Source organism: Mastomys coucha, unplaced genomic scaffold (genome assembly GCF_008632895.1).
Source record: "Mastomys coucha isolate ucsf_1 unplaced genomic scaffold, UCSF_Mcou_1 pScaffold21, whole genome shotgun sequence".
Taxonomy (NCBI): domain Eukaryota; kingdom Metazoa; phylum Chordata; class Mammalia; order Rodentia; family Muridae; genus Mastomys; species Mastomys coucha.
Genome location: NW_022196904.1, coordinates 62,280,148 through 62,304,642, shown reverse-complemented (window position 1 = coordinate 62,304,642; position 24,495 = coordinate 62,280,148). Strand labels below are relative to the sequence as shown.

Here is a 24,495-nt window from a genome sequence, read left to right as displayed (position 1 = left end):
GAGAGAGAGAGAAAGAGAGAGAGAGAGAGAGAAAGAGATTTTTTAAAATGATTTGACCACTGGTAGGAATACCATATTCCAAGACAGGCCTCACTACCAATACTATTTGGGCAACACAAACTAGACTCAATGCAGAGAAGAGAGGATTCAAAGATGGAGTAAGTAGGGAGGTAAAGGTCGAGGTCAAGAAGGTGGATGTAGTCAAAATTGGGATGATGAATATGATCAATATATATATATATATAATATGATATTTTCAGAGAATTAATACAATATTTAAAAACTAAGCATATTAATTCTGTATGCTAGTAATATTGTTGGAAGAATGATTCTGTTCATTTTAATCAGGGTGAAAGGGTCCTTTCTTTCCTTCCTACGTTTTTCTGTCTGTCTGTCCGTCCATCTATCTTAATAATTGCTTATTACTTAAAAGTAATGCTATGTAATCAGGAGACCTGGCAGTCTGAATTTGTTTCCCTTGATTCAGAAATCTGTATGAAGCAGAAGCTGAGAAAGTTTACAGAATTCCCTGTTTCTGTGTTTGCAGTGACGAGGGACCCCTGTACTAGGGAAGAGGCAGAGAAACCTGGCAAAATCTGTAGGCAGTTCTTTGATTTTAACATCACTCCTCTCTTTGTGAGTAATAATGGAAATATGAGCCATTCAAATTTCTTGCCATTAATTTAAAATACTCATGATTTGTTATTAATGATTATATAGTTGTAGCAAATTAAAATAGTTTTTAGAATATTGGGATTAAACATATATGCATTTTCTTATATAAAGAGCTAAATCAGTGGATAGGTTCTCAGATGTCACAGAAGGTATCAGTTACTATGTGTATATTATCAGCATCTCATCAATATCACCTAAAGGCATGGGGACTCTGACATATATTTACTTTTATATTACTGCGTTCTTGAGGCAATTTTAAGTTCTTCATCAGTCTATGTGTGTGTAGCGGGAGTGTAATGTTTGCATGGTTGCTCACAAGCGAGAAAGAGCACTGGTACATGCTTGCTGTGTTGTGTTCAGAGCACAATTGTTAGCAGTCAATTCTTTCCTTTCACTATGTGGATTCTGGGGGAAAAACTTGGATTATCAGGTTGGAGCAGCAAGCTCTTTCACCCACTGAGCTATCCTGCTAGTCCTATTAGTGCATTCGTTTATAAACTACTAACAGAGAGAGTGGTTAATGTTATTCATTATGAATAAATTTAAATGTCCATGTATCTTGGCTTTTATTTCTTTCTTTTTGAGTTGTTGAACTTTCTTTGTACATAAGTGATGACAGCTGGGGATGTAGCTCAGGGCCTAATTTGCATGAAGCTCTGGGCTCAGGCTTCAGCACTGCATAAACCAGCTGTGGAGTTGCAAGCCAGTAATCCCAGCACCGGGCAGGGGAGGGCTGGAGGATGAGAAGCTTCATGCTGCTCTCGACTACACAGATAGTTCAAGGCAAGCATGGCTTACAGGACACCATGTATCAGAGAGAAAAGATTTAAATACATGTATATTTGAAAGCCAAATACATGCATGTGCATGATGGAACGTACCTAAACAGGTCCATCCTCAGGAGACTGAGAAGAGAATTATAGCAAATTCGAGGCCAGCCTGGGTTACACAGAGAGACCCCGTGTTAAAACAGTGAGCCTGTAGTCTGTCTTAGATCCCTTCCCTTAAAAATTGGTAAAAGCTGTTTTTAACCCCTTGAGGTCCGTGCTAACATTACCTCTGGACTATAAGTAGTTATTTAGATAAGGAACCTGTTGGATATGTTTATAAGTTCCTGTCACAAATTCTATGAGCCTAGGGAAGCCTCATGCTTTAAAGCATTGGGCTATGCAGTCTGATGTCCTTACTTCCTTAGCCTTGACTCATGAAACAATGTACTGCATTTTTGACTCCAGGTGAACAGAGCTGTGTGTTATGTTTTGACCAGACAAACATAGCTTACTCAGCTTTTTAGAGAAGAAAAATATAAATCCATAAACTAATGACTTAAAAGAGAGTGGCAGAGAGGGCCCCCTGCCCCCACCACCTTTTTTCTTGGACGAAGCTGAAATAATGGAGGACCCTGTTCTCTAGCTATAGTGGAAGCCCCATCCGAGACTGGTGCTGTATGTTCTCACCTGTATGGGGCATACCAAATGCTAGAAAAAGTTAAGGAATCATGCAAAATTCATCTCATAGACTATGCAAAGTTAATAAAGTATTCAGTGTCTTAATAGAAAGGCATTTGAGGAATGAATAATTTTTGGGCCAGAACAATTATCAGCTAACTGCACTACCCAGAGCTCCCAGGGACTAATCTATCAACCAAAGAGTGCATAGGGAGGGAGCCAGGACTCCAGATACATATGTAGCAGAGGATGACCTTGTCTGACGTCAGTGGAAGGGGAGGGAGGCTTGATGCCCAGAGTAGGGGAATGCTAGAGTGTTGAGTTCGGAGTGGGTGAATGGGTGGAGGAGCACCCTCATAGAGGCAAAGGGGAAGGGGGAGAGGAGGAATAGGATGGGGAGGTTTGTGGAGGGGTAACTGGAAAGGGGGATGTCATTTGAAATGTAAACAAATAAAATGATTAATTAAAAAAAACCTATTTCTCCTACATTTGAGAGAGGTCAGAGGTGGAGAATAGAGAGTGAGTAGTCTTGCATACTCAACCCACATGGCTCAGTATGATTGTGGAGTGGTGTAACCTGAGGAGCAATTCAACAGATCAGTTTAGAAATCATCATGCGTAGCCTTTCCATAACACACAGGCATAGATTCAACATCTAGTCCTGACTCCTCTCTCATACACATCTACCCCTTTCTGTTAATTAAACATTCCCTTCATGAGTTTAATTATTCTCCTTGTTTAAAAATGTCCTCTAGATGAGATGATTTTTATCTCCCTATGCCTTATTCTTAGTACTCCAACCTTGTGAATGGTACTGGGTTGGCCCATGAATCATGATTCTAAGATAGAGAAGGAAGAAATGTGGAGGCTTTTCTTTGTAAGAACAATCATTCTGTACCTAGAGGAGAATGGAACAATGCCGCATAGCTGGATGATACAGTGTGGACCTCACTGTGCTGTGCTTGCTCCCCTTCTGCTATACACTCCTGGCTTTGTGCTGAGATGTACTTCTAGGGGTTTACAGGAGGCAATGAAGGGCTCAGACTTGGAATTACTATTTTTACCCAGTGTTGGCATCTACTTGCCCTTCAGCAACCTCACAGAGAATTTTACTTTATTCTTGAGAGATTTGAACATATTCGGTCATAAAAACCAGCCACGGGCCACAAAAGGTTCCCAACTATATCTGCCAAATTAAATAATCTCCAAGTGTATCTGTCAGAGAAATGTGAAGGACAACATGTCTTTGAGCAAGAAAAGCAAGTTGTTATGAGATAGCCTTATTTGATGACTAAGCGGGTTAGGACCAGTGTCATGACCTGATGCAGTTCTAGGATTCAGAAGTGTATTTAATTCCATGCCACCTCTGCTTTCCCGGGAACACAGTTTGCCTTCCCCACAGGTTTTTGAAGTTCTACTCAAGTAGAGCACACTCAGCATGTTAGCAATGTGGTGACGTTTAACACTTGACCACCCAATGCCTCTCCTAGGAACTTAGGATCTTCAGGGTCTTCTTTATGTGCCCCACTTCTTCTCCACTGCAGAATTCCAGATGTATGGACTGAGGGGTGTCATTTGTCTCAGGAAGGAGCCTGCTGAATCAGGGAGGGGCACCCAGTTTGCTGTTTCCTTGGCTATGCCATTAGGAGGAGCTCTTGGCACATCCAACACGATAGGGTATGCTCCCATTACTTTAAGACACTGTCCATTAGGCAATGCATGAAGGCTTCCACTGGCCTAAGCCACCTGCCTGGGCAAGCCTACACAATTCACTGAGATAGTTATTGATAATGACAGTCAATGCATGTGATTTTTTTTTTCCTCTTGATTTTTGTGGTTACTGCTCCTAAATAAGCCCCCTTTTTTTCTTATGGATTGGGATATAGAAAGAAAGAATACCAGGTGTTAATTGGTTGAACACTTACTGGTGTTGGGTCTGCTGTGAATCTTCACATTCTCATGAGTATTTTTAGGGTTCAATTAAAACTTAAATGAACATGCTTGCTATGTATTTTATATTCAATTAATGATTTTCCCCATCTTTTATTACATTTATTTTTATTAGTGTGTAGCTGACTATGGAAAATGTCAAACTCTGACTTCTTAATCTATTGTTTACACCCTTCCTTAATTTTAGGTAATCTTGGAATTATTAAGTGTTCTAATCACTTTTAGCTTTTCAATCACTTTTAGAAATGGACATTACCCTTCTAGGATGCTTTTTTTTTATTACTTCTGTTTCTATTATCAGGTAAAAATGGAAAAAAGTTTCAGAGTAAGGAAGTTCTTGTACTAAGCTGTCAGACACCTACATTTCTCACTTTGATAATCTGGGATAATCATTTTATCTATAAAAACCACATTTCTTGGTTGACCAAATTTTTATTATATGTAAAAACACTTTTCTTCCTAGAAAACTGTTGACTAAAACACCACATTGAAGCCTCACAGAACAGAGTAGAAATCTTCCAGTCATATGTTGTAATACTGACTTTTGAAGCATTTTTATAAATCATAACAGTACAGTTTTTATTTTGTTATGTTTATGTTTTTTTTTAAATCCACTTGTATCTGAAGAGCACATCTCTAGTTATTGTTCACTGGGAATTTTAACCAACGTGCCCATTTTATGGTTTATTTTCATTGTTTGTCTCTGGGAGCTGTATCCATAGCAATACTTTTCCTCTTAAGGATACTCTATTTTCAGGGGGACGAGTATAGTTGGAATTTCTAGAAGATCTGTGGTAGTGATTGAATGCTTTTAATTTTCATGAGGTCCTTCTGGACAGCTGAGCCCAAATCGAGGACTTTTGAAAAACACATTAAAAAAAAAAAAACTATATAAATCTGCCTTTGGCAGCCTGTCCATTTTAACTGTCTGCCAAGGAATGTGGACTCCAGTTGAAATAAAGTTTGGGAGGATGTAGAAGATTTACCAGTTGTAACTTAATGGTGCCACAAGTGCCAGCGATACTGCTTGTGTGGTGGCATCCGATGAGGTAGTGTAAGTCACTCAGGTATTAGAGGCAAGGGTCACAGTGCATCCTAATTTATTTTAGAGGGTACTTCTGTGTGAGCATCTGTGATGTCCTGAGGATATAGTGGGGATAGAAACAGGTTCCCGCCCTCAGCAACAGCGGTTGGCTTATCATTGGGCTGCTGAGGTCAGTGCTGAACCTCACTGAAGAGCACCCGAGTAGAGTGCTGTCAACTGAAGAGTGCCCTGTAGAGGTGATGTGTTAAAATGAGGGGTAGAGCAAAAAAGGACCTGGCAAGCAGCAGAAACAAGGGTTGGGCATTTCTGCTCCAAGCCTGTGGAGGTTCATCTAGGGTGGAAGAAATCAAGTGAGACCAGAAAGTAGATCCTGTAGGGGAACTTTGCAGGGGAGAGCCTCCTGGATCACCTGGAAGTCCGAGGAAGAAAATTGGAAAATTAAGGGAGAGGAATGGTGTAATATGAACCAGATAGGAACTTACGAAGTTGTATTCTGGCAGCTGTGAGGAGCAAGGCTCCTTCGAGGGGCAGAGGGGTGGACATAGAGAAATGTAAGGGAAGTGCAGAGGATGCTGGTATGTTTTGGAACTTGGGTAGCATGCAATGAGATTAAAAGGAAAAATGGCTTCTGTCACAGGCCTTAGTTATTCTAGGTGTGTGTTGGAATACTAAACTCTCCGAAACTTAACTGAACAACTTTTCAAAGAAATAAAGTCCTTCTTGCCTTTTGCTGTACCCACAGTACCAGCGTGGCCTTGGTGTGTTCTAGATAGAGCAAAGCAAAGCAGCCTTTGTCTGCGTAGTGCTGAGGAAGCCATACTTTGTCCTGAAAGGGTCTGAGATCTATTTGGAAATGCATGATATATGTGAAAAGCCCAGAAAGGTTGGAGATCATTGTTTTCCTTGGAGGTGTTGGTACTGGAGATTTCACACTGTGGGTGCCAAAAATGTCTGTCCAATCAATGAGCAGGTATATAGGAGGCATTATAAAACCTAAACTAATGGCTATAGGAGTTTGGAGGCCTCCCTGGAGATTGGAGGAGGGGTCCAATGAACAGTTTGTGTTTGAAGGAGGCCCAGAATGGGAGAGTTGATGAATAGAAGGTAAATCAGGACAAATTCCAGGGGGCAATTGTTGGACACTAGAAATTTTCAGAAAGGGCAATTAAAATTTGTTTCAGTATTTGATAGTAAGGTTTACAAACTAAGGGAAATGAAGCAGGAAAACAGTTTCTAGAAATGCAGTCTGAAGTGTCTGTGTTCCCTGCCCGCCTCTCCCAGCTCTCACAGTGCCTTACACCTTGACTCAGCAGTTATCAATTTCCAGAGTCCTCTCTTCTAGCTTTGCCAATTGTTTTGAGCCATCCATATGTGGGTGCTCAGGATGCTGGATGGATAAAATAAATCCCATGAGGATTATTAGTCTTGACATTTAAGCCAGACTGTACATGTCCTGGTTGCCATTGTATGCCTGTTCACAGTTGTTTCTCCAAGCATGTAGACAGTGAATTCCAGGACTCCTTCAACCCTTGGATCTAAGAATACTCATATACCCCCTTGTAAAAAATGTGTAAATTTGTAAAACTATGCATGTACATTCTCCCGTATGCATTAAATAACTAATCTCTACCTTACCAATATCTGAACAGGAGGGATGGTATGTAATGGTGTCAGGGCTATGTCTATTGAAACAGGTAAAGCTATCATAGGAATAATTGCATATCATATGATTCATGCTTATTAGACTCATCAGGTAGTGTAGGCCATCTGTATGTGTGTGTACACAACACCTTCCTGATGAATTTGTCCACAACTCCTCAGGAAGGATCCATTTATTTCTCCTACAAAGTCCATTCCTCTGGGGAGCGCCCTTGCAGGTAGAGGCTTGGGTGAGCTTTGTGTATCTGTGTCTTGGTCAGTGTTAGAAATAGAGTGGAAGTTCAGGAAATAGCTTTCAAATGACTGATATCACTTCCAAAATACCAATATATGCCATTGGCTACATCCAAATAAAGGTAGACTTATCAAAATGCAAAATTGTTACTTGCTGTTTAAGGAATGTAAGTGAGATTTTAATTTAAAGTAAGAGCTATTGAGTGGTACCTCATCAGGAACCTGAGCCACTGAAGTCCTGTGTCATGATGATAGGCATCTGCTTATTCCAGATGTAGTCTAAAAATTGATAGTAAAATAGAGTGTTAAAAAATGCTCTCAAGAATTTCCAAATTCCAGTTGGCCTGTCATTATTCTTTTAGTATCATTGCAAAGTGTTTGGATGGTCAAATTTTCTGACAAAATGTTGTCTCCAATACAAATATTCATCATTTAAATATTGGTGAATTTGACTCTCTGAAACCTTGTAAGAGAAAGAAACTAATCTCCAGATTGTCCACAAATTACTCAATAAGCAACGGTCATGTCTTTGTTTCTTCTTCGCTCTGCCTGTTTATATGGTAATATTAATAAATGCAGCATTTTAATGAGCTTTGACTGAATTATCTTCAGAGAGTTGGTGCAGTAGGTTCCTCAGAGACACATAACTGAAGTTTCTGGGTTCTGGAGAGGAGCGTGCTCCTCATTAGCTAGGACAACTAGGCACAGGCCTGCTCAGGAGAGCTGGGCACAGCTCGAGCCCACCTGTGCCTCGGCAGGACTGCAGTGTCTCTGCCCTGCTGTGTACCAACCCCAGGGCTTTCATTAAAAGTGTCAGGTGCTTTCCCCAGAGCCAGTGCTGATGGCATGTCATGCTGCTGTCTCTAGAGGAGCAGTGCTGACACGTACTAATAGTCTGACAAACGGTTAAGTAGCTAGTGGCTGTTCCAGCTCAGGCTGGGGAGGGGGTGTATGGCTGCTCCTGAGCATTGCAGCCAGGGCTCGTGTCTTGCTCATAGTCCGTGCTGAGGATGGAGCCCTCCTTTCTGCCACGACAGGTTCCTCTTGCACGTCTTCTTTAGAAGACTTTGCCAGGGGAACCTGACCAGAAGTTGGCAGGATGTATGCTGGTGGATTTCTACATCCTTGCCGTTTTGCCTACAGTTTCTGTCTTTGAGATGCCTTGCACCATATGCTTAGAGAACAGGTTGAAGCCACATTCATTCACAGAGTTCTAAAAGTCGGAATTGATAGCAGAAACAGACACAGTCATGGTTTAGGGACAAGGATGGTTTCTCTGGGCTAAAATCCTGGGGAAGCAGAGAGAAATCCAGCCTTTTCTCTGGGGGAAAATTCATCTATTCCATGTGTGCAGTGGTTGACAATGTTATCACAATCTAATCATCTATTGCTTGTGGGCTTTTGGTTGATAGTGTACATATTTTTTTAGCCTGATTCTCTACATATTTTTCAGAAGTCAGAGGACTATGTTACTATTTTATTAGATTTCTATGGAGGGGAGACAGGTCCTTCACAGCTGAGCTTCCTTGTGCTTCCATTTATATCCATGGCTCCATTGGTGTAAGAGCAATGGGATTATGGAATTGGCTTTCAAAAGCATCTTCTATGCTCCTGAGTATCCAGGCCATGAGTCAGTGCAATGGGTGGTCGTCTGTTTTCTATTAATCCAGACCCATGCCTCTACATTTTATCCTTCCTTCCTTTTTTTTTTTTTTTTTTTTTTTTTTTTTTTTTTTTTTTTTTTAAGTTTGAATCTTAATCATGTACAGGATCTGAGACAAGTTAAACTCTGTATGAATACTGAAGTCCTTAAGAGAAGTAGATGTAAGTTCAGCAAAGGGTTGGCCAAGACATTAGGAGGCCTGAGCATGCTTTGGGGCGGGCCCTGCCTACTTGCTAGATGAACATCTATATTTAAGACGCACATGCCCTGCCAATGTAATGTGGACACTCTGTAGTCATTCTTTCTTTTCCTGACAAATTAAATCCTAAGCATTCCTGCCAGGCCCAGTGGAAGGTAATAGGATTTTACTTAGAGACTGTCAAGCCGATTTTGGATTGGAAGTGTCTTTGCTTCTTATGCATATGCTTTTGGAAAATAGAGGGAGGTGGGGTGAGAAAAGAAAAGTTGAGACGTGAGAAGAAGTGAGATAATTTTGTGTGTGTGCATACATGCATGTACCTGTTTCTGCAGGATGTATCTATGTACAAGTACAAACACCCACATGCCAAACTGGTATATGAAGGTCATAAGACAGTGTCAGGTGTCAGTTGTCACCTTCCACGTTGTTTTAGACTCTGTGTGTGTCTATGTGTTGTGAGTGTCTGTGTTTGTCTCTGTGTGACTGGGTGTTGTACCTATGTCTGTGTGTCTCCATGTTGTGTGTCCCTGTGTGACTGTGTATTTTTTGTGTGCTTGTGTGTGTGGTATGTCCCTGTGTGACTGTATTGTGTGTGTCTGTGTGCATTGTGTGTCTCTAAGTGACTATGTGTTGTGTGTGTCATTGTGTGTCTGTGTGATTGTGTATTGTGTGTCTGTGTTTCTGTGTGTGTGTGGGGTGTCTCTGTGTGACTGTGTGTTGTGTGTGTCTGTGTCTCTGTGTTGTGTGTCCCCGTGTGACTGTGTATCCCTCTGTGTGTGGTGTGTATCTGTGTGTGTCTGTGTGTATGTAGTGTCTGTGTCCCTGTGTGACTGTGTGATGTGTCTATCTGTGTGTGTGTTGTGTGGTGTGTATCTGTGTGTGTCTGTGTGTATGTAGTGTCTGTGTCCCTGTGTGACTGTGTGATGTGTCTATCTGTGTGTGTATTGTGTGTGTGAGTCTGTGTGTGTCTGATGTGTTGTGTATGTGTCTCTGTGTTTGTTGTGTGTGCCACTACGTGTCTCTGTGTGTGTTTTTGTCACGATTTATCAGGCCAGCTGGTCCAGAGCCTTCCTGGGCTTCTCTTGCCTCTGCATCCCATTTTGTCCATGTTTTTGTGAGTCATGAGGTTAGAACTCAAGTCCTCCCGCCTTCCAACCCTGTGGGGTGAAAATTCTAAGTGAAAAATAAGCTCTGTATTTACTTACTAAATAGTATTTTATATGTATCATAGCATCACAGACATTAGCATACATATTCTCCTATGAAAATGCAGGTCATACCCTCTTAGGGCAGAGGTTTAGTTCAGAAGAGCATTTTTATATATACATATATATGTATATATATATATATATATATACATACACACACACACACACACACACACACACACATATATAAATGTATTTGTATGTCCTCTCACAGGCTCATGGAAGTCAATGTTTTTATCTGTGTGTGTCTATGTATATGGAAATCCTTTTGTCTAGCTCTTTAAAGAGATTTTATATAGTTTTATTAGCTGTAGTTGCCATATGACACAGGGAACACTAGCATTCATCCCTCTGTTCCAACCTTAACTTGTACTTGTGCACAAATCTCTCCATCTGCCATTCCACTTTCCTTTTCTAGCATCTTGTAACCACTCTATCACTATGCCTATGCCTGGTGTTTTGAGATTTTATACATATATATATATATATACATATACGTGTGTGTGTGTGTGTGTGTTTTCCTTCAAGCATGCCTTTGCACCACCTGCTTGCCTGGTACCAGTGTAGGCCAGAAGGTGGTATCAGATATTCTGGAACTGGAAATGGTTGTAAGGTGCCATATGGGTGCTGGGAATTGAAGTAGAGTCCTTTGTAAGAGTAGCTAATACTCGTACTGATGAGCCAGCTCTCCAGCTCCAACGCTACTTCTTGATTCTGTCTGTACTGCATATGAGTGAAACCTTGCACTATCTATTTTCCTGTGAATTAGATAACATATTACCCTACAGTCTCATCTGTGTAACTGCAAATTACATGATTTAATCTTCTTTATGATTGAGTCCTCTTTATGCCTGGGTATTATTCTTTCATCTGTATGTTCCTCCCATTTGCTTCCTATGCTTGTCAGGTGATGGACACCTATATTGTCTTCATCTTTGGCTATTGTAAGGAATGCTGTGGTGGACACATTACTCCAGAGGCTGAAACAGTTTCCCTTGGATATATACATGAAAGTGGAATTCTATCAGATGAAATACCTATGTATAACTGTTAAAGCAACCATGATTTTCCATAGTGCCTTTACCAACTGATCGTCCCACTAACAGTATCTAAGACTTCCTTTTCCTCAGATATTTCTGGTCTTTTGTTATTCTCATCTTTGTTTCTGTTTTCTTGAAGTAGTAGATATCAAACACAACCTTACATGTGGTAGGTGCTCTCCCACTGAATACATCCCCAGCCCTATTGTTGCCTGTTTGATAATAGGCATTGTAACTAGGGCTAGATCATATATCACTGTGGCTTTGATTAACATGTTCCTGAAGATTGGTAATACTGAATAAGTTTTTACATGCATGGTGCTTTGTATGTCTTTTAAAGTTTTTCCTCTGTTTTTAATTGGGTAATTTTATATTGCTATTGAATTCATTTTAAAGACAAACAAGGAAGTGAGGACTCTTCTACACGAAGACCTGGTGCTTCCTTCTGTGAGAGTTGTGATCATTGGGCTTCAGAGCGACAATTCATCTTGCTCATCAGTATGGATCCCTCGATAAGTTAAAGGCTGAACGTTCGCAGGCTTTCCTACCTTCCTGAATTCTCAAATGTGGATCCAGCAAGCCTACTGGGAGAGCCATTTCCCATCCCTGTTTCTCCTCCTTTTCATAGTTTCATTGTGAAAGCACAGAGCTTTTGCTCCATTTGCTGTGTCCCTTTGGTGATATGTTTGTCTTTGATGGTTGTCTATGTTCTTTTTCCAGGGAAGAGTGATCCTTTCTGCCTATTGGAGCTGGGCAATGACCGACTTCAGACACATACCATTTACAAAAACCTCAATCCTGAGTGGAACAAAGTTTTTACATTGTAAGTATGTCATGCCCTGGGATCCTTGGAGCAGCTTTAACTTAGAGAGCAATTATCTCTGATGTGTATGGGGCAGGCTGGGGGCTCTTGAGGGGAACTTTCTACCCAGTTTTATGTGCAAAGAGCGAATTTTATTGTTTTATTTTCTTCCAAAAACCTTTTATCCTTTCATTTTATAGTATGGCTTAATAATAGAAGAGACCATTTGGAACTGTAAGGGACTGTTAGGAGACATTTATAAAGTAGATCTTTTAGTGACTAAATTAATCTGCTGATAGATGGAAGTTTCTAGACGTCCAGACTAATCTATTTCTGGGTTAAGAAAAGTTACAAATGGAGTCCTGTCTTAAATTCGAAGCACTTACATGTTATGATACTATCTTAAATGCATGAAGGTTTGTATTCTGCCAGTCTTTTTGGAAAATACAGACTATCTGCAAATCCTTAAAGACCCCCAAAGGCTTCTTTCTCTGCTTCTATCAGAGTGGTTGGCTCCTTCAGACTGCCCTGTGTGCTTCATCAAACTTGGGCTTTTAGGAAGCTGGCTATATAGTTTCCTAGTTTGCCTTAGATTTCAAGTTGTGTGACTGTGACGGGGAGGCCTCTATTAGATCTGGGTGAGTTGATGTTACATCACCCCCACGAAACTGACCTCTTACTCTGTGCTTGTGAGTGAAAGAGTCAGCTTTGCCTCCAGGGTAAATGGTGGTATTCACAGGAGATCCCACAGAGGTCTAAGGGAAGTGGATCAGCTGAAGACCCATCAGCCATCTGCCAGATACAATGGATTTTGATAATAGCCGTGGCTCTATCTTTTATTGTCCATAGTGGTTGGATTCTGTTCAAAATTTTAAAAAGTGTTTTTAAAGCTATAGATGGGTTTTTTTGGTACTTTATGTTTCAATTAAAATGGATACTTTCAGCATACTTCAGCTAATAATGAATTTTGCCACATCTTCTTAAAAAATTTTTAAAAATATTTATTTGCTGATGATTTATTTTTGTATGCATATACACCTATGCTGGCTTATGTGTAGCACATTTGCATTCAAAAGACCACAGAAGCCAGAAAAGGGTTTGAAGTCTTCTAGAATTGGAGTTATCAGCAGTTGGGCAACTGAACCTGGTCCTCTGCGAGAGCACTGAGCTATCTCTATAGCCTCTCATATTCTATTCTTCATTAATTTTTAAAGGTGAATTTTCTTTTGTTTTTTTTTTTTTTCATTCGAGTGACTTTGCAATCCTGTTCCTTTCTCCTGTGATTTCTCTCTTCTCTTTTCTTTCTTTCTTCTCAATTCCTTCCTTCCTTCCTTCCTTTTCCCCAGAGCTGAGGAATAAACCCAGGACCTTGCACTTGCTTAGCAAGTACTCTACCACTGAGCTAAATTCCCAACCCTTCTTTGTTTGCCTTCCTTCCTTCCTTCCTTCCTTCCTTCCTTCCTTCCTTCCTTCCTTCTTTCCTTCTTTCTTTCTTTCCTTCTTTCTTTCTTTCTTCCTTCCTTCCTTTCTTTCTTTTTCTTTCTTTCTTTCTTTCTTTCTTTCTTTCTTTCTTTCTTTCTTTCTTTCTTTCTGTCTGTATTCCCATCTCTCTCTCTCTTTCTTTTTTCTGTCTGTCTGCCTTTTTTTTTCTTTCTTACATCCTCCTTCTTTAACAGTATCACCCTCAAGTGCACACATGTATAGAAAATGCCACAGTAAGAAAGTTAACTTCTTTCATCATGTGCACGTCTGAATCTTCCATGATGGATGGTCTGGGAATACAGTCAGTTTGATTTAATTTTTGGAGTTTAATTAAATGATAGTTTTATACTCTGAGGACACACAGACTTAATTAGTGCAAGTGTTTTCAGATCTTCCTGGAGCGAACGTCACTCGTGTGTTTTTGTGTATAATACCTGATCTCTTCACTTTCAGCCCTATTAAAGATATCCATGATGTCTTGGAAGTGACAGTGTTTGATGAGGATGGAGACAAGGCCCCGGATTTTCTTGGAAAAGTCGCTATCCCCTTGCTGTCTGTAAGTCTTCTGCATTAATCAACAATTTGTAAGTCAGAGTTTCTATAGCCTAGACTCACTTTGTCTTTGTCAGTCTTGGAGCTACTATGGAAAGTACTATTTATTCTTTATCTTCATATTTTAGATATAAGGAGACATAGCTTTTTGTGCATTGGTTTAATATTTATTCAATCAACCAGACATTTTAGCCAATCTTTCAATACACTCTCAGACATCATTCTACCTCAGACTGGCACTTTTGGTCTGACTTCAAGGAATCCAACTCAGTGGTTAGATTTTCTACAGATTAATGAGGAATCCTCATGGATTTCTTTTTTATTTATTCTGGGCCTATTTTGTTAAAGATTCATTGTTGATTAGTGTGCATTTGTCCTCAGTTCTCCTAAAGACCATTTCCCCTAAAGTTCTCTCTGTTATGTCTGCTTTAAACAATTGAAATGTTAAAATATTTTGTGGAAGAAAATAAAAGATGTCCCTTGGAACATCAAAAGTGTTTCAATAATCTAGGAAGGGTCAGCAAAGATGAAAACCAGAATGAGTAAAATAGTTATAAAAGGCTGTAGAAAAAGCAACCTAGAGTGCGTACAGGAGTGAAGGGGGAGAGGGGGCCAGCAAACTGCCCTTTTATTTATTTATTATTTAGTATCTACATTTTTCCTGTTGATTGGACATTGATATGTGTCCAGTGAACTGGATAGAGGCAAGCATTTCAGTTTTTACAATCAGTATACAGTCATTATGGCTTCAACAAAATATGAAAATTAATTTCTTCCCTCATAGTTGTTTTTCTTTTCCAAAGCCATTTGTACATTTTTGTGAGTTGTGCACTCTGTGATCTAACCACAAGCTTCATCTTGCTTACACAATGTTTACAGGGAGGGGAACACTGTACCTCTTAATATCTTTTCGTCTGCTTTTGATCGCTTGGTTAATTTCTCCCCAAGTTCTCATATCCCTGATGCTCCTCCAAGAAAACGCATGCAGCAGCTGCTGGCTGCTGCAGCCGGCCCCCGCCAAATGCTCTGAGCCTTACGTGGCAGACAGCAGTGCTCATGGAGAGGAGAGGGCAATTTGGGAATTCTCCCCTCTTTTATTACAACTTTGTCAGATATTCCTGGAAGAATACATGTAGCAGGAATATGGGACACACTTTAAAAGAAGTCTAAAGAGAGTTTATACAAAGCCAAACCACCCCTTACAATTCAGTGTGCATGTATGTGCACATACTCTTTCTTCTTCTTCTTCTTCTTCTTCTTCTTCTTCTTCTTCTTCTTCTTCTTCTTCTTCTTCTTCTTCTTCTCTCTCTCTCTCTCTCTCTCTCTCACTCTCTCTCTCTCCTCTCTGCCTCACTCCTCCCTGTCTCTTCTTCTCTCTCCTTCTGTCTTTCCCTATTTACTCTCTCCTTTCCTCCCTCTCCCCCTTTATTCTTTTTAATGGATAAATTGGAAATATATTTTATTTCTTCACCTGTGAATACACTTGGAGAGCTTAGAAACACTTGATCCTTTTTCTTTGTTCATAAAACGTTTGTACACTGGCTTTGCTAACTCACTTCTGTCCAGCAAGACCTCTGTCTCTTTGTCTCTCCTTCAATCTCTCCTCAGGAGATCTAAGACAGGACATCAAGCTACATCAGGATGACCAAATCTGAAGGCTATTGACATTTGGAGTTAGGATGCTTGTTTGCTAAATGGGCTTTCCTGTGCATTTTGGGATACCCAGCAAATTCCTGGCTTCTCTGGGTGAAAGTGACACTTGTTTGTCGCTGCTGTTATGAAAACCAATGAAGTCCCTAGACATTTACAAAGACCCTGAAATGTGCATGGACACCTGGTGGGCACAACAGTTGACTAAACTAACGGACTGTCTTTTTCAAAATGTCTCTCCCGAACGAGAAAATTAGTGAAAGACACATCTTACTTAATTCCTCCTTTAAGCAAAAATGAAACTCCACAGTTGAATTTTACATGATAGGAACAAGCTGTCTCAGATTCTCTTGTTCACTGATTTGTTTGACAAACACTGATGAAGTTTCTTTGTGTGGCTGGCAATTGTAGCTAGCAGTGCTTTAATGCTGACCTCAGGACACTTCCCCTTTCCTTGTAGCTTGTTCCATGTTTTATATGATGGAAGGGTACAGAAAGAAAACGAAAGTAAAATCAATATACAATGTTACACCATAAAAACACAACACAGGGCCCTTGAGAATATAGGGAAATGGAGGTAAGTTCTCCAAGGCTGTGTGGCGAGGGGTGCAAAGGAAAGGGAACATTCAACCAGCAAGTCCAGGAGATGACAGGGCAGTCAATGTATTTGGGAACTTTAGATGCAGGAGACAATTATGTTTAAAGGCTCAGAGGAAGAATTTTGCCTGGCAACATCCAGAGACAGCTAGGAAGACAGTGTCAGTAGAATAGAGGGGACAGACACAGTGACCTACAGAATAGTGAGTGACCCACAGTCAGGGAAGGACAGAGGCATACCTTGCAGGACCCTGTAAGCCAAGAGCCAAGGTCTATAAAAGATTTGAACTTTCAGTGAGGGATGGGGAGCTGCAGGTTTACATCATGTCATAGTTAGGGTTTCTATAGCTATGATAAAACACCATGACCATGACCAAAAGCAACTTGATGGGAAAGGGGTTGTGTATGTTTATTTCATTCTACAGTTCCACACTTTGGTTCATTGCTAAGGAAAATGGGGGCAGAAACTCAAATAGGAGCCTGGAGACAGGAACTAGAGCAGAAGCTACCAAAAGGATGCTGCTTACTGGTTTCCCCCTTACATGGTTTACTCAACCTGCTTTCTTAGAGTACCCAGGACTACCAGCCCCAGGATGGGATTGCTCCAATGACTTGGCCCCTCCCACATCAATTATTAATCAAGAATCAGTCTGCTTGGGTACTATCTCAAATGAGGTTCCTCTTCACAAATGACTCAAGTTTGTATTGAGTTGACATTAAACTTGCAAGACACATTGTTTATTTCTTTAAATATAAATAGCCTGTGATACAATCGGAAGAAAGCCCCAGATTAGCAGACTCTACTTGCATAAGAGCCTGACTGGGCTATAATCCTCTTAGTTGTTCTGGGGACCCTGGGCACTGAGTGGCAGGCTCTGCTGCTGCTGTTCCATACAGCTGACTCACATTAACTTCTAATTCCTTGACTGACAGATTAGGAAAATGACCAAATCCTAGGGTAAATCTGTGTCTTCTTGACATCAGGTGGTCTACCTGCAACAAATTGACCTTTTCAAATTAATTTATTTCCTAATAGAATGTAGATTATAAATATGATTTTTAAATGTCATGACTCTCATTATAACTGGAAATCATAATCCATTAATTATTTAATTTTTGTTCTATTGTCAAATAATTCTGAACTGTATTTGGGAGGGTTTGTTTTAAAGATCTATTTAGCTCTATGTTTTTTCTTTAGTTTATATTCTTTGAGGGTTGCATGCCTGACAAAGTCAATGCAGTTAATATGCTAAGTCATTAATTTTCTAACAACTTAGTCTTACATTTTTATTTTTGGCAATTTACAAATTAGGAAACAAAGGCCCAGAAATAGTCCTACACTGTAGCTGGCTAGTAAGCAAGATTTTTAACATAGGCAACCTCCTCTTTGAGTCTGAACTCTTCAGAGTTCCTTAGACCGTCATAGTGAGCACCCATCAAGCATCATGCCATAGGGAAGGCTAGGACTGTGTTTGTACAACTGTGATATGTACACTTAGGACCAGCAAGAGAGATATGGTAGGAGAGGTGTAGGAATTCTTGAGAGAGATCTGTGTAGTAGGCACAGAAAACCAAAAGTCCCATTGAAAACCACAGGAAAGTAACAAGATTCTCTGAGAGACAGACTAACGTTTGAGAAGACATAAGGAAGGAGGGCTTTGAACTGGCACAAGAAGGAGTAATGTGTTGACTGTGACTGGGAGATGAACAGGAAGAAAGGTGAAACAGAGGTACAGAAGACTGACCATGATGCAGGAACAAGAAGGGCCCAAAATGAAAGTAGGGGAAGGTAGGGGGACATTTATATGTCTATTAGGGGGGGATCAAGGGTAGGGTTTGACAAGAAACAGTGGCTCTAAAGCAAGCAGCCCACTAGGACCACAGGGTGAAAATCCCAGATCTGTTACATCTCCATGAATTAAGTATCGAAGAAAATGCTCAGGGTTTGTAATTTACATCTTAGGAAAAGGGCTGATTTCTGATTTTATTTTCAATTATGTAAAAGGGAGTCAGTGTTACTTATTATTTACTTTATAAGAGAATAAAAATTTCATTCAATGATAATATTGTTGTAGCTTAATCTGGTAGTACAAATCCATGATCCCAAAGACATAGGCTGAGGCAGGGGAATCACAACTTCAGACCTACTAGGGATGTAGAGTCAGTCATTGACAGTCTGGACAATAAGGGAAATCCTGACTTAGCACAAAAGGAGACCTAGGGTTCAGTTGGGAAACATTTGCCTAGCATAGAAGGGGTCCTAGGTTCAATGCTCCATACTACAAATGTATCAAAATTTATTTTATATTTAAAATATTTTTATAACAAGCAACATATTAATTATTGAGTGAGGATATTTTTTGTGCAGTTGTCTTTTCTTTACCTAAGTCATGAGTTAAAGTTCCATTCGCTATTTAGTGGTGTCTTACTTTGGGATTCTAATGGTATAATAAAACATCGTAACCAAAGGTACCTTGTAGCCAAGGGTTTACCTGAGCTTACAATTCTATATCACCGTCCATCACTGAGGGGAGGAACTCAAACAGGGCAAGAAACTGGAGACAGGAACTGGAGAAGAATCCAGGGAGGAAATACTTCCTACTGGCTTGCTTCTCATGGCTTGCGCAGCCAATTCCTTAGAGCAGTAGGGCTACCAGCTCAAGGATGGCACCACTGACACAGAGTTGGGCCAGCTCACATCAATCACTAATGAAGAAAATGCACTGCAGCGTTGCCCATAAGTTAGTGTGGTGGCAGCATATATTAACTAAGATTTCTTTTTCCCAAATGACTCGAGCTCATGTCAGATTGACATAAAACTAGCCAACTCAGTGAGGTAAGACACAGTGCATTAAAAATACCCAAGTCTAAGGTAGAGAATGTGCCTCCACTTCTCACTTTACTCAGTGTTAATGTGCTTAAGCCTGATGCTGAAGTCCATTTAAAATTGTTGAATAAAGAGGCTGTGGTAAATTCAATTACAAGATTTATTTTTTTTAATTTTGCTTTTGTATTTTTCATTTTGAAATTAAAATATGATTTCAACATAACCTATCTCTTTCCTCCCTCTGACCTCTCATATGCACTGGAGCTTTTTCAGTCGGGATGAAAGTACTACAGTGAGAATGGGCAATTTCATAATTCAAACATTGGGGTGGAGAGATGACTCAGTGGTTAAGAGCACTCTCCTCTCCCAGAGATACAGTTCAGTCCTCCACACTCACATAGTGGCTCACAATCATCTGTAACCCCAGTCTCAGGAGATCTGCTATTCTTTTCTGGCCTCTGTAGGCACCAGGTTTGCATGGGTGCATAGACATGATACAGGCAAATTACCAATACACATAAAATCAAACAAAATTAAAAATCCATGTTAAATTTATGATATCCATATTGGTGCTGGTGAATTTTTTGAGACATATATGTGTTCTAATATATATTTATATATTTAAAAGGTGAATATTCTAATATGTATTCAATTATGTATTAGAATAAAAGATTCAAGGTCAAGGAGACATCCTTGCATATGCTTATTTTCTCTTCAATTAAAAAATATCATAGTGTTTCCTTTCTAGCCTATCTCTATTCTTTTGTGTCAGTTTCTGATCCACAGAAACACTTTTCACCTGAGACACTTTCCCCCACCTGTTGTCAATGGCCACACTGGGCTAGGACCAGGTAGGACATGTTAACTATCTTTCCTGTTCCCTGTCCCAATCTCTTCAGATTTACTCTTGATATTATAGCAGCCAGCCTATACAAGAGCACCTCCTCCTACCCTACCTACACTCATTGAGAACTCAGCCTGAAAATATTTTTAACATAATCATAGAAGAAAATTTCCCAATATTAAGAAGGAGATGCATATGAAGGTACAAAGAATATATAGAAGACAAAATATACAGGACCAGAAAAGAAATAACCTATAACACAAATTAATAAAAACAATAAAAATACAGGAAAAAGGGATAATAAATGATACAATGTAAAATAGTGGCATATAAAGCCAGCTCCCTAGCACAACACCTGACTTTTTAGAAGAACTCCTGGGAGCCAGAAGGGCCTGGACATAAAGATGTCAGTCAAGACTACTGTACCCAGCAAATGTTAGAGTTAAATAATTTCATCAGTCCAATAGACCTAGCAGACATCTACAGAATATTCCACTCAAACACTTAAAAAATATACTCTCTTCCTAGAAGCACGTGGAATCACATAACTGGACACAAATCAAGTCTCCACAGTTACACATCTCAAAATCTTGAAAGAACTGTACCCAAGCAAGGGAAGACTTGTATACTAGAGACTTTAAGATATTGAAGGAAGAAAATGGAAAAGACAATAGAAGAAGTATGCTCCCCTGCTCATAGATTGGTAGGATTAATAGTGTGAAACAGCCATCCTACCAAATGAAATCTTCAGATTCATCACAAAGTTCCCTCAAAATTTTAACACAACTCTTCATAGAAGTTGAAAAACTAGTCTTCAACTTCATATGAAACACACACATACACACAGAGAAAGAGAGAGAGAGAGAAAGAAAGAGAGAGAGAGAGAGAGAGAGAGAGAGAGAGGCATACTAGCTTAAGTAATTCTTGATAATAAAAAGACCGTGGGCAGTATCATATTCTAAATTTTAAGTTATACAATAAAGTTATAGAAATAAAAACAGCATTGTACACCAGTTTCTAATAAGGTTATTTGATTCTCTGGAGTCTAACTGCTTGAGTTCTTTGTATATATTGGATATTAGCCCTCTATCAGATGTAGAATTGGTAAAAATCTTTTCCCAATCTGTTGGTTGCTGTTTTGTCCTATTGACAGTGTACATTGACATACAGAAGCTTTGCAATTTTATGAGGTCCCATTTGTCAATTCTTAATCTTAGAGCATAAGTTATTGGTGTTCTGTTCAGGAAATTTTCCCTTGTGCTCATGTGTTCGAGGCTTTTCCCCACTTTCTCTATTAGTTTCAGTGTATCTGGTTTTGTGTAGAGGTCCTTGATCCACTTGGACTTGAGCTTTGTTCAAGGAGATAGGAATGTATCGATTTGCATTCTTCTACATGCTAACCGCCAGTTGAACTAGCACCATTTGTTGAAAATGCTATCTTTTTCCCACTGTATAGTTTTAACTCCTTTGTCAGAGATCAAGTGACCAAGTGTGTAGGTTCATTTCTGGGTCTTCAATTCTATTCCATTGATCTATCTGCCTATCTCTATAGCAATACCATGCAGTTTTTGTCACTATTGCTCTGTAATACAGCTTCAGGTCAGGGATGGTAATCCCCTCAAAAGTTATTTTATTGTTGAGAATAGTTTTTGCTATCCTTGCTTTTTTGTTATTCCAAACAAATTTGCAAATTGCTCTAACTGTGAAGAATTGAGTTGAAATTTTTGATGAGGATTGCATTGAATCTGTAGGTTGCTTTTGGCAAGTTGGCCATTTTTACTACATTAATCCTGCCAATCCATGAGCATGGGAGATCTTTCCATCTTCTGAGATCATCTTCCATTTCTTTCTTCAGAGACTTGAAGTTCTTGTTATACAGATCTTTCACTTGCTTGGTTAGAGTCACACCAAGGTGTTTTATATTACTTGTGACTATTGTGAAGGATGTCATTTCCTTAATTTCTTTCTCAGCCTCTTTATCCTTTGAATAGAGGAAAGCTACTCATTTTTGAGTTAATTTTTATTTCTAGCCACTTTGCTGAAATTGTTTATCAGGTTTAGGAGTTCTCTGGTGGAATTTTGGGGTCACTTAAATGTACTATCATATCATCTGCAAATAGTGATAGTTTGACTTCTTCCTTTCCAATTTGTATCCCTTTGACATCTTTTTGTTGTCTAATTGCTCTGACTAGAACTTCAATTACTATATTGAATATAGGTAGGGATGGAGTAGGCAGCCTTCTTTAGTCCCTGATTATAGTGGGATTGCTTCAAGTTTCTTTCTATTTAGTTTGATGTTGGCTAGTAGTTTGCTATGTATTGCTTTAACTATGTTTAAGTATTGGCCTTGAATTTCTGACCTTTCCAAGATTTTTACCATAAAGGGGTATTGAATTTTGTCAAATGTTTTCTCAGCATATAATGACATGATCATGTTTTTTTTCCTTTGAGTTTGCTTATGTAGTGGATTATGTTGATGGATTTCCATATATTGAACCATCCCTGCATCCTTGTGATGAAGCCTACTTGGTCATGATGAATGATTGTTTTGGTGTGTTCTTGGATTTGATTTTCAAGAATTTTATTGAGTATTTTTGCTTTGATTTTCATAAGGGAAATTGGTCTGAAATTCTCTTTCTTTGTTGCGTCTTTGTGTGATTTAAGTATAAGGGTAATTGTGGCTTCATAGAATGAATTGGGTAGTATTTCTTCTGTTTTATGGAACAGTTTGAAGAGTATTGGTGTTAGGTCTTCTTTGAAGGTGTGATAGAATTCTGCACAAAAAATATCTGGTCCTGGGCTTTTTTTGGCTGGAGACTTTTGATGCCTGCTTCTATTTCTTTCAGGGTTATGGAACTGTTTACATGGTTTATCTGATCCTGATTTAACTTTGGCACTTTGTATCTGTCTCAAAAATTTAATTTAGTTTTTCTAATTTGGTTGAGTATAGGCTTTTGAAGTAGGATCTGATGATTTTTTGAATTTCCTTGATTTTCATTATGTTTCCCTTTTCATTTCTGATTTTATTAATTTGGATACTGTCTCTGTGACCTCTTGTTTGTCTAGCTAAGGGTTTATCTATCTTGTTCATTTTCTCAAAGAACCAGATTGCTTTAGTGAGTCAGTCTAAACAGAAAAAGACAGATATAGTCATCTTAATATCTGAAAAAAGAGACCTCTCACCTAATAAGCAGAGCTAGGAAAGGATACTAAGTACTCATCAAAGAAAATATCTACCAAGAGTATGTTGTAACTCTAAACATTAATACACAGAACACAAGGGCACACATGCCCATAAAAGAAACACTACTATATCTGATATTCCCATATTGACTCATATTAGTTTCTAATAATGAAATATATTTTTTATTACTTTCTAATACCCCAAAATGAAAATAACTCTATTGTCTCAGCTCAGTGAAGTACATTTTGGAATAAACTTAACTCACTTTATGCAAGCACAGCCCATTAGGTCAGAGCAATCTATAACCAGAAATATTATCTCCATGTGCAGTGTTTGGTGGGGTATGCATATATGCTATGTGGAGCTATCTTCTTAATTAGCTTTATGGGGCTAATTTTTTATAATTATTTGTTCCAAATAAATGCCATATACCTCTCTATTTGCCTTTTCAATGAAGTTGTTTTCTGTGCAATCGGGTTGCATGAGGTAAGAGACATGGGCAACCAGAGGTTTTCATTCGTTTTATTTCTCTGTTTTAAGGTTAAGATGGAATTTTGGCCAGTTAAGTAAAATAATACAAAATTTTAGATCATATTAACAAGTTTATGATCATTATAAAAATTAGAAATGGAATGATGTCAGGATTTGGTTTTGAGTGTAGGTTTGGTCCATAAATCAACACTTACAGTCTTGTAGTACAGGATGGATGAAAAGGAGAAAGGCAGACATCACTTGGACAATTATGGGATATAAACAAGACATAAATCCTCATGCAGGTGACAGAAATAATTCTTTTGTGGATGTGTATATGAGGGAGCAGTATACATGCACATGAGTTCAAGTGCCCACAAGTGTCAAAGGTATAGGTACTTAGTGCTAATTGCCATTGTGGGCCACCTGACTAGAATTCTGGTACCCAAACTTGTGTCTTCTGGAAGAGCAATGTGTGGTCTTAACCACTGCACTATATCTCCAGACTCCAAAATTGTCATCTTTCAGGATAAACATTCAATTATTATTATGTACTACTCCAAGTATACATACTAATTGAAACAAAGGTGAAATATGGTGAAAAGTCAATTAGCTCTGCTCTGCCCTAGCATCATTAGCCTAGCTCTGCCCTATGTATCATTTTGAGATTTTCATGAACCCTATGTATCATGCATTATGAGTGGTATCGGTCAAGTCCATCAGGCTGAGAGCATGAGAGTGCCCAATGGGGTTCTCCCAGTGTCCTAAAACGAGGACATGGTGAGTACTAGGCCATGTGCTCAGAATGCTATGTCTTGAATGCATTGAATTTTCCCATTAAATAAGAAGTCTCTCATATTAAGTCAAAGTAAAATCTTTCTTCTGCTTTAAGACATCTAAAACAGTGATGTAAATAAGGAAGTATATGGACATAAATAAGATACTTACCATAAATATAATACATA

The 24,495-nt window shown here is 39.1% G+C and overlaps 1 protein-coding gene across 5 annotated transcripts in view; it reads left to right on the top strand.

The window, feature by feature from the left end:
- Positions 1-24,495, top strand: part of Mctp2 (multiple C2 and transmembrane domain containing 2) — a 236,585-nt gene that overhangs the window by 116,023 nt on the left and 96,067 nt on the right. For all 5 annotated transcript variants that reach the window (XM_031386980.1, XM_031386978.1, XM_031386979.1 and 2 more), the window contains 2 exons: positions 11,842-11,944; positions 13,859-13,961. In XM_031386980.1, the coding sequence (XP_031242840.1) occupies positions 11,842-11,944; positions 13,859-13,961 (206 nt within the window). The remainder of the gene's footprint in view (positions 1-11,841; positions 11,945-13,858; positions 13,962-24,495) is intronic.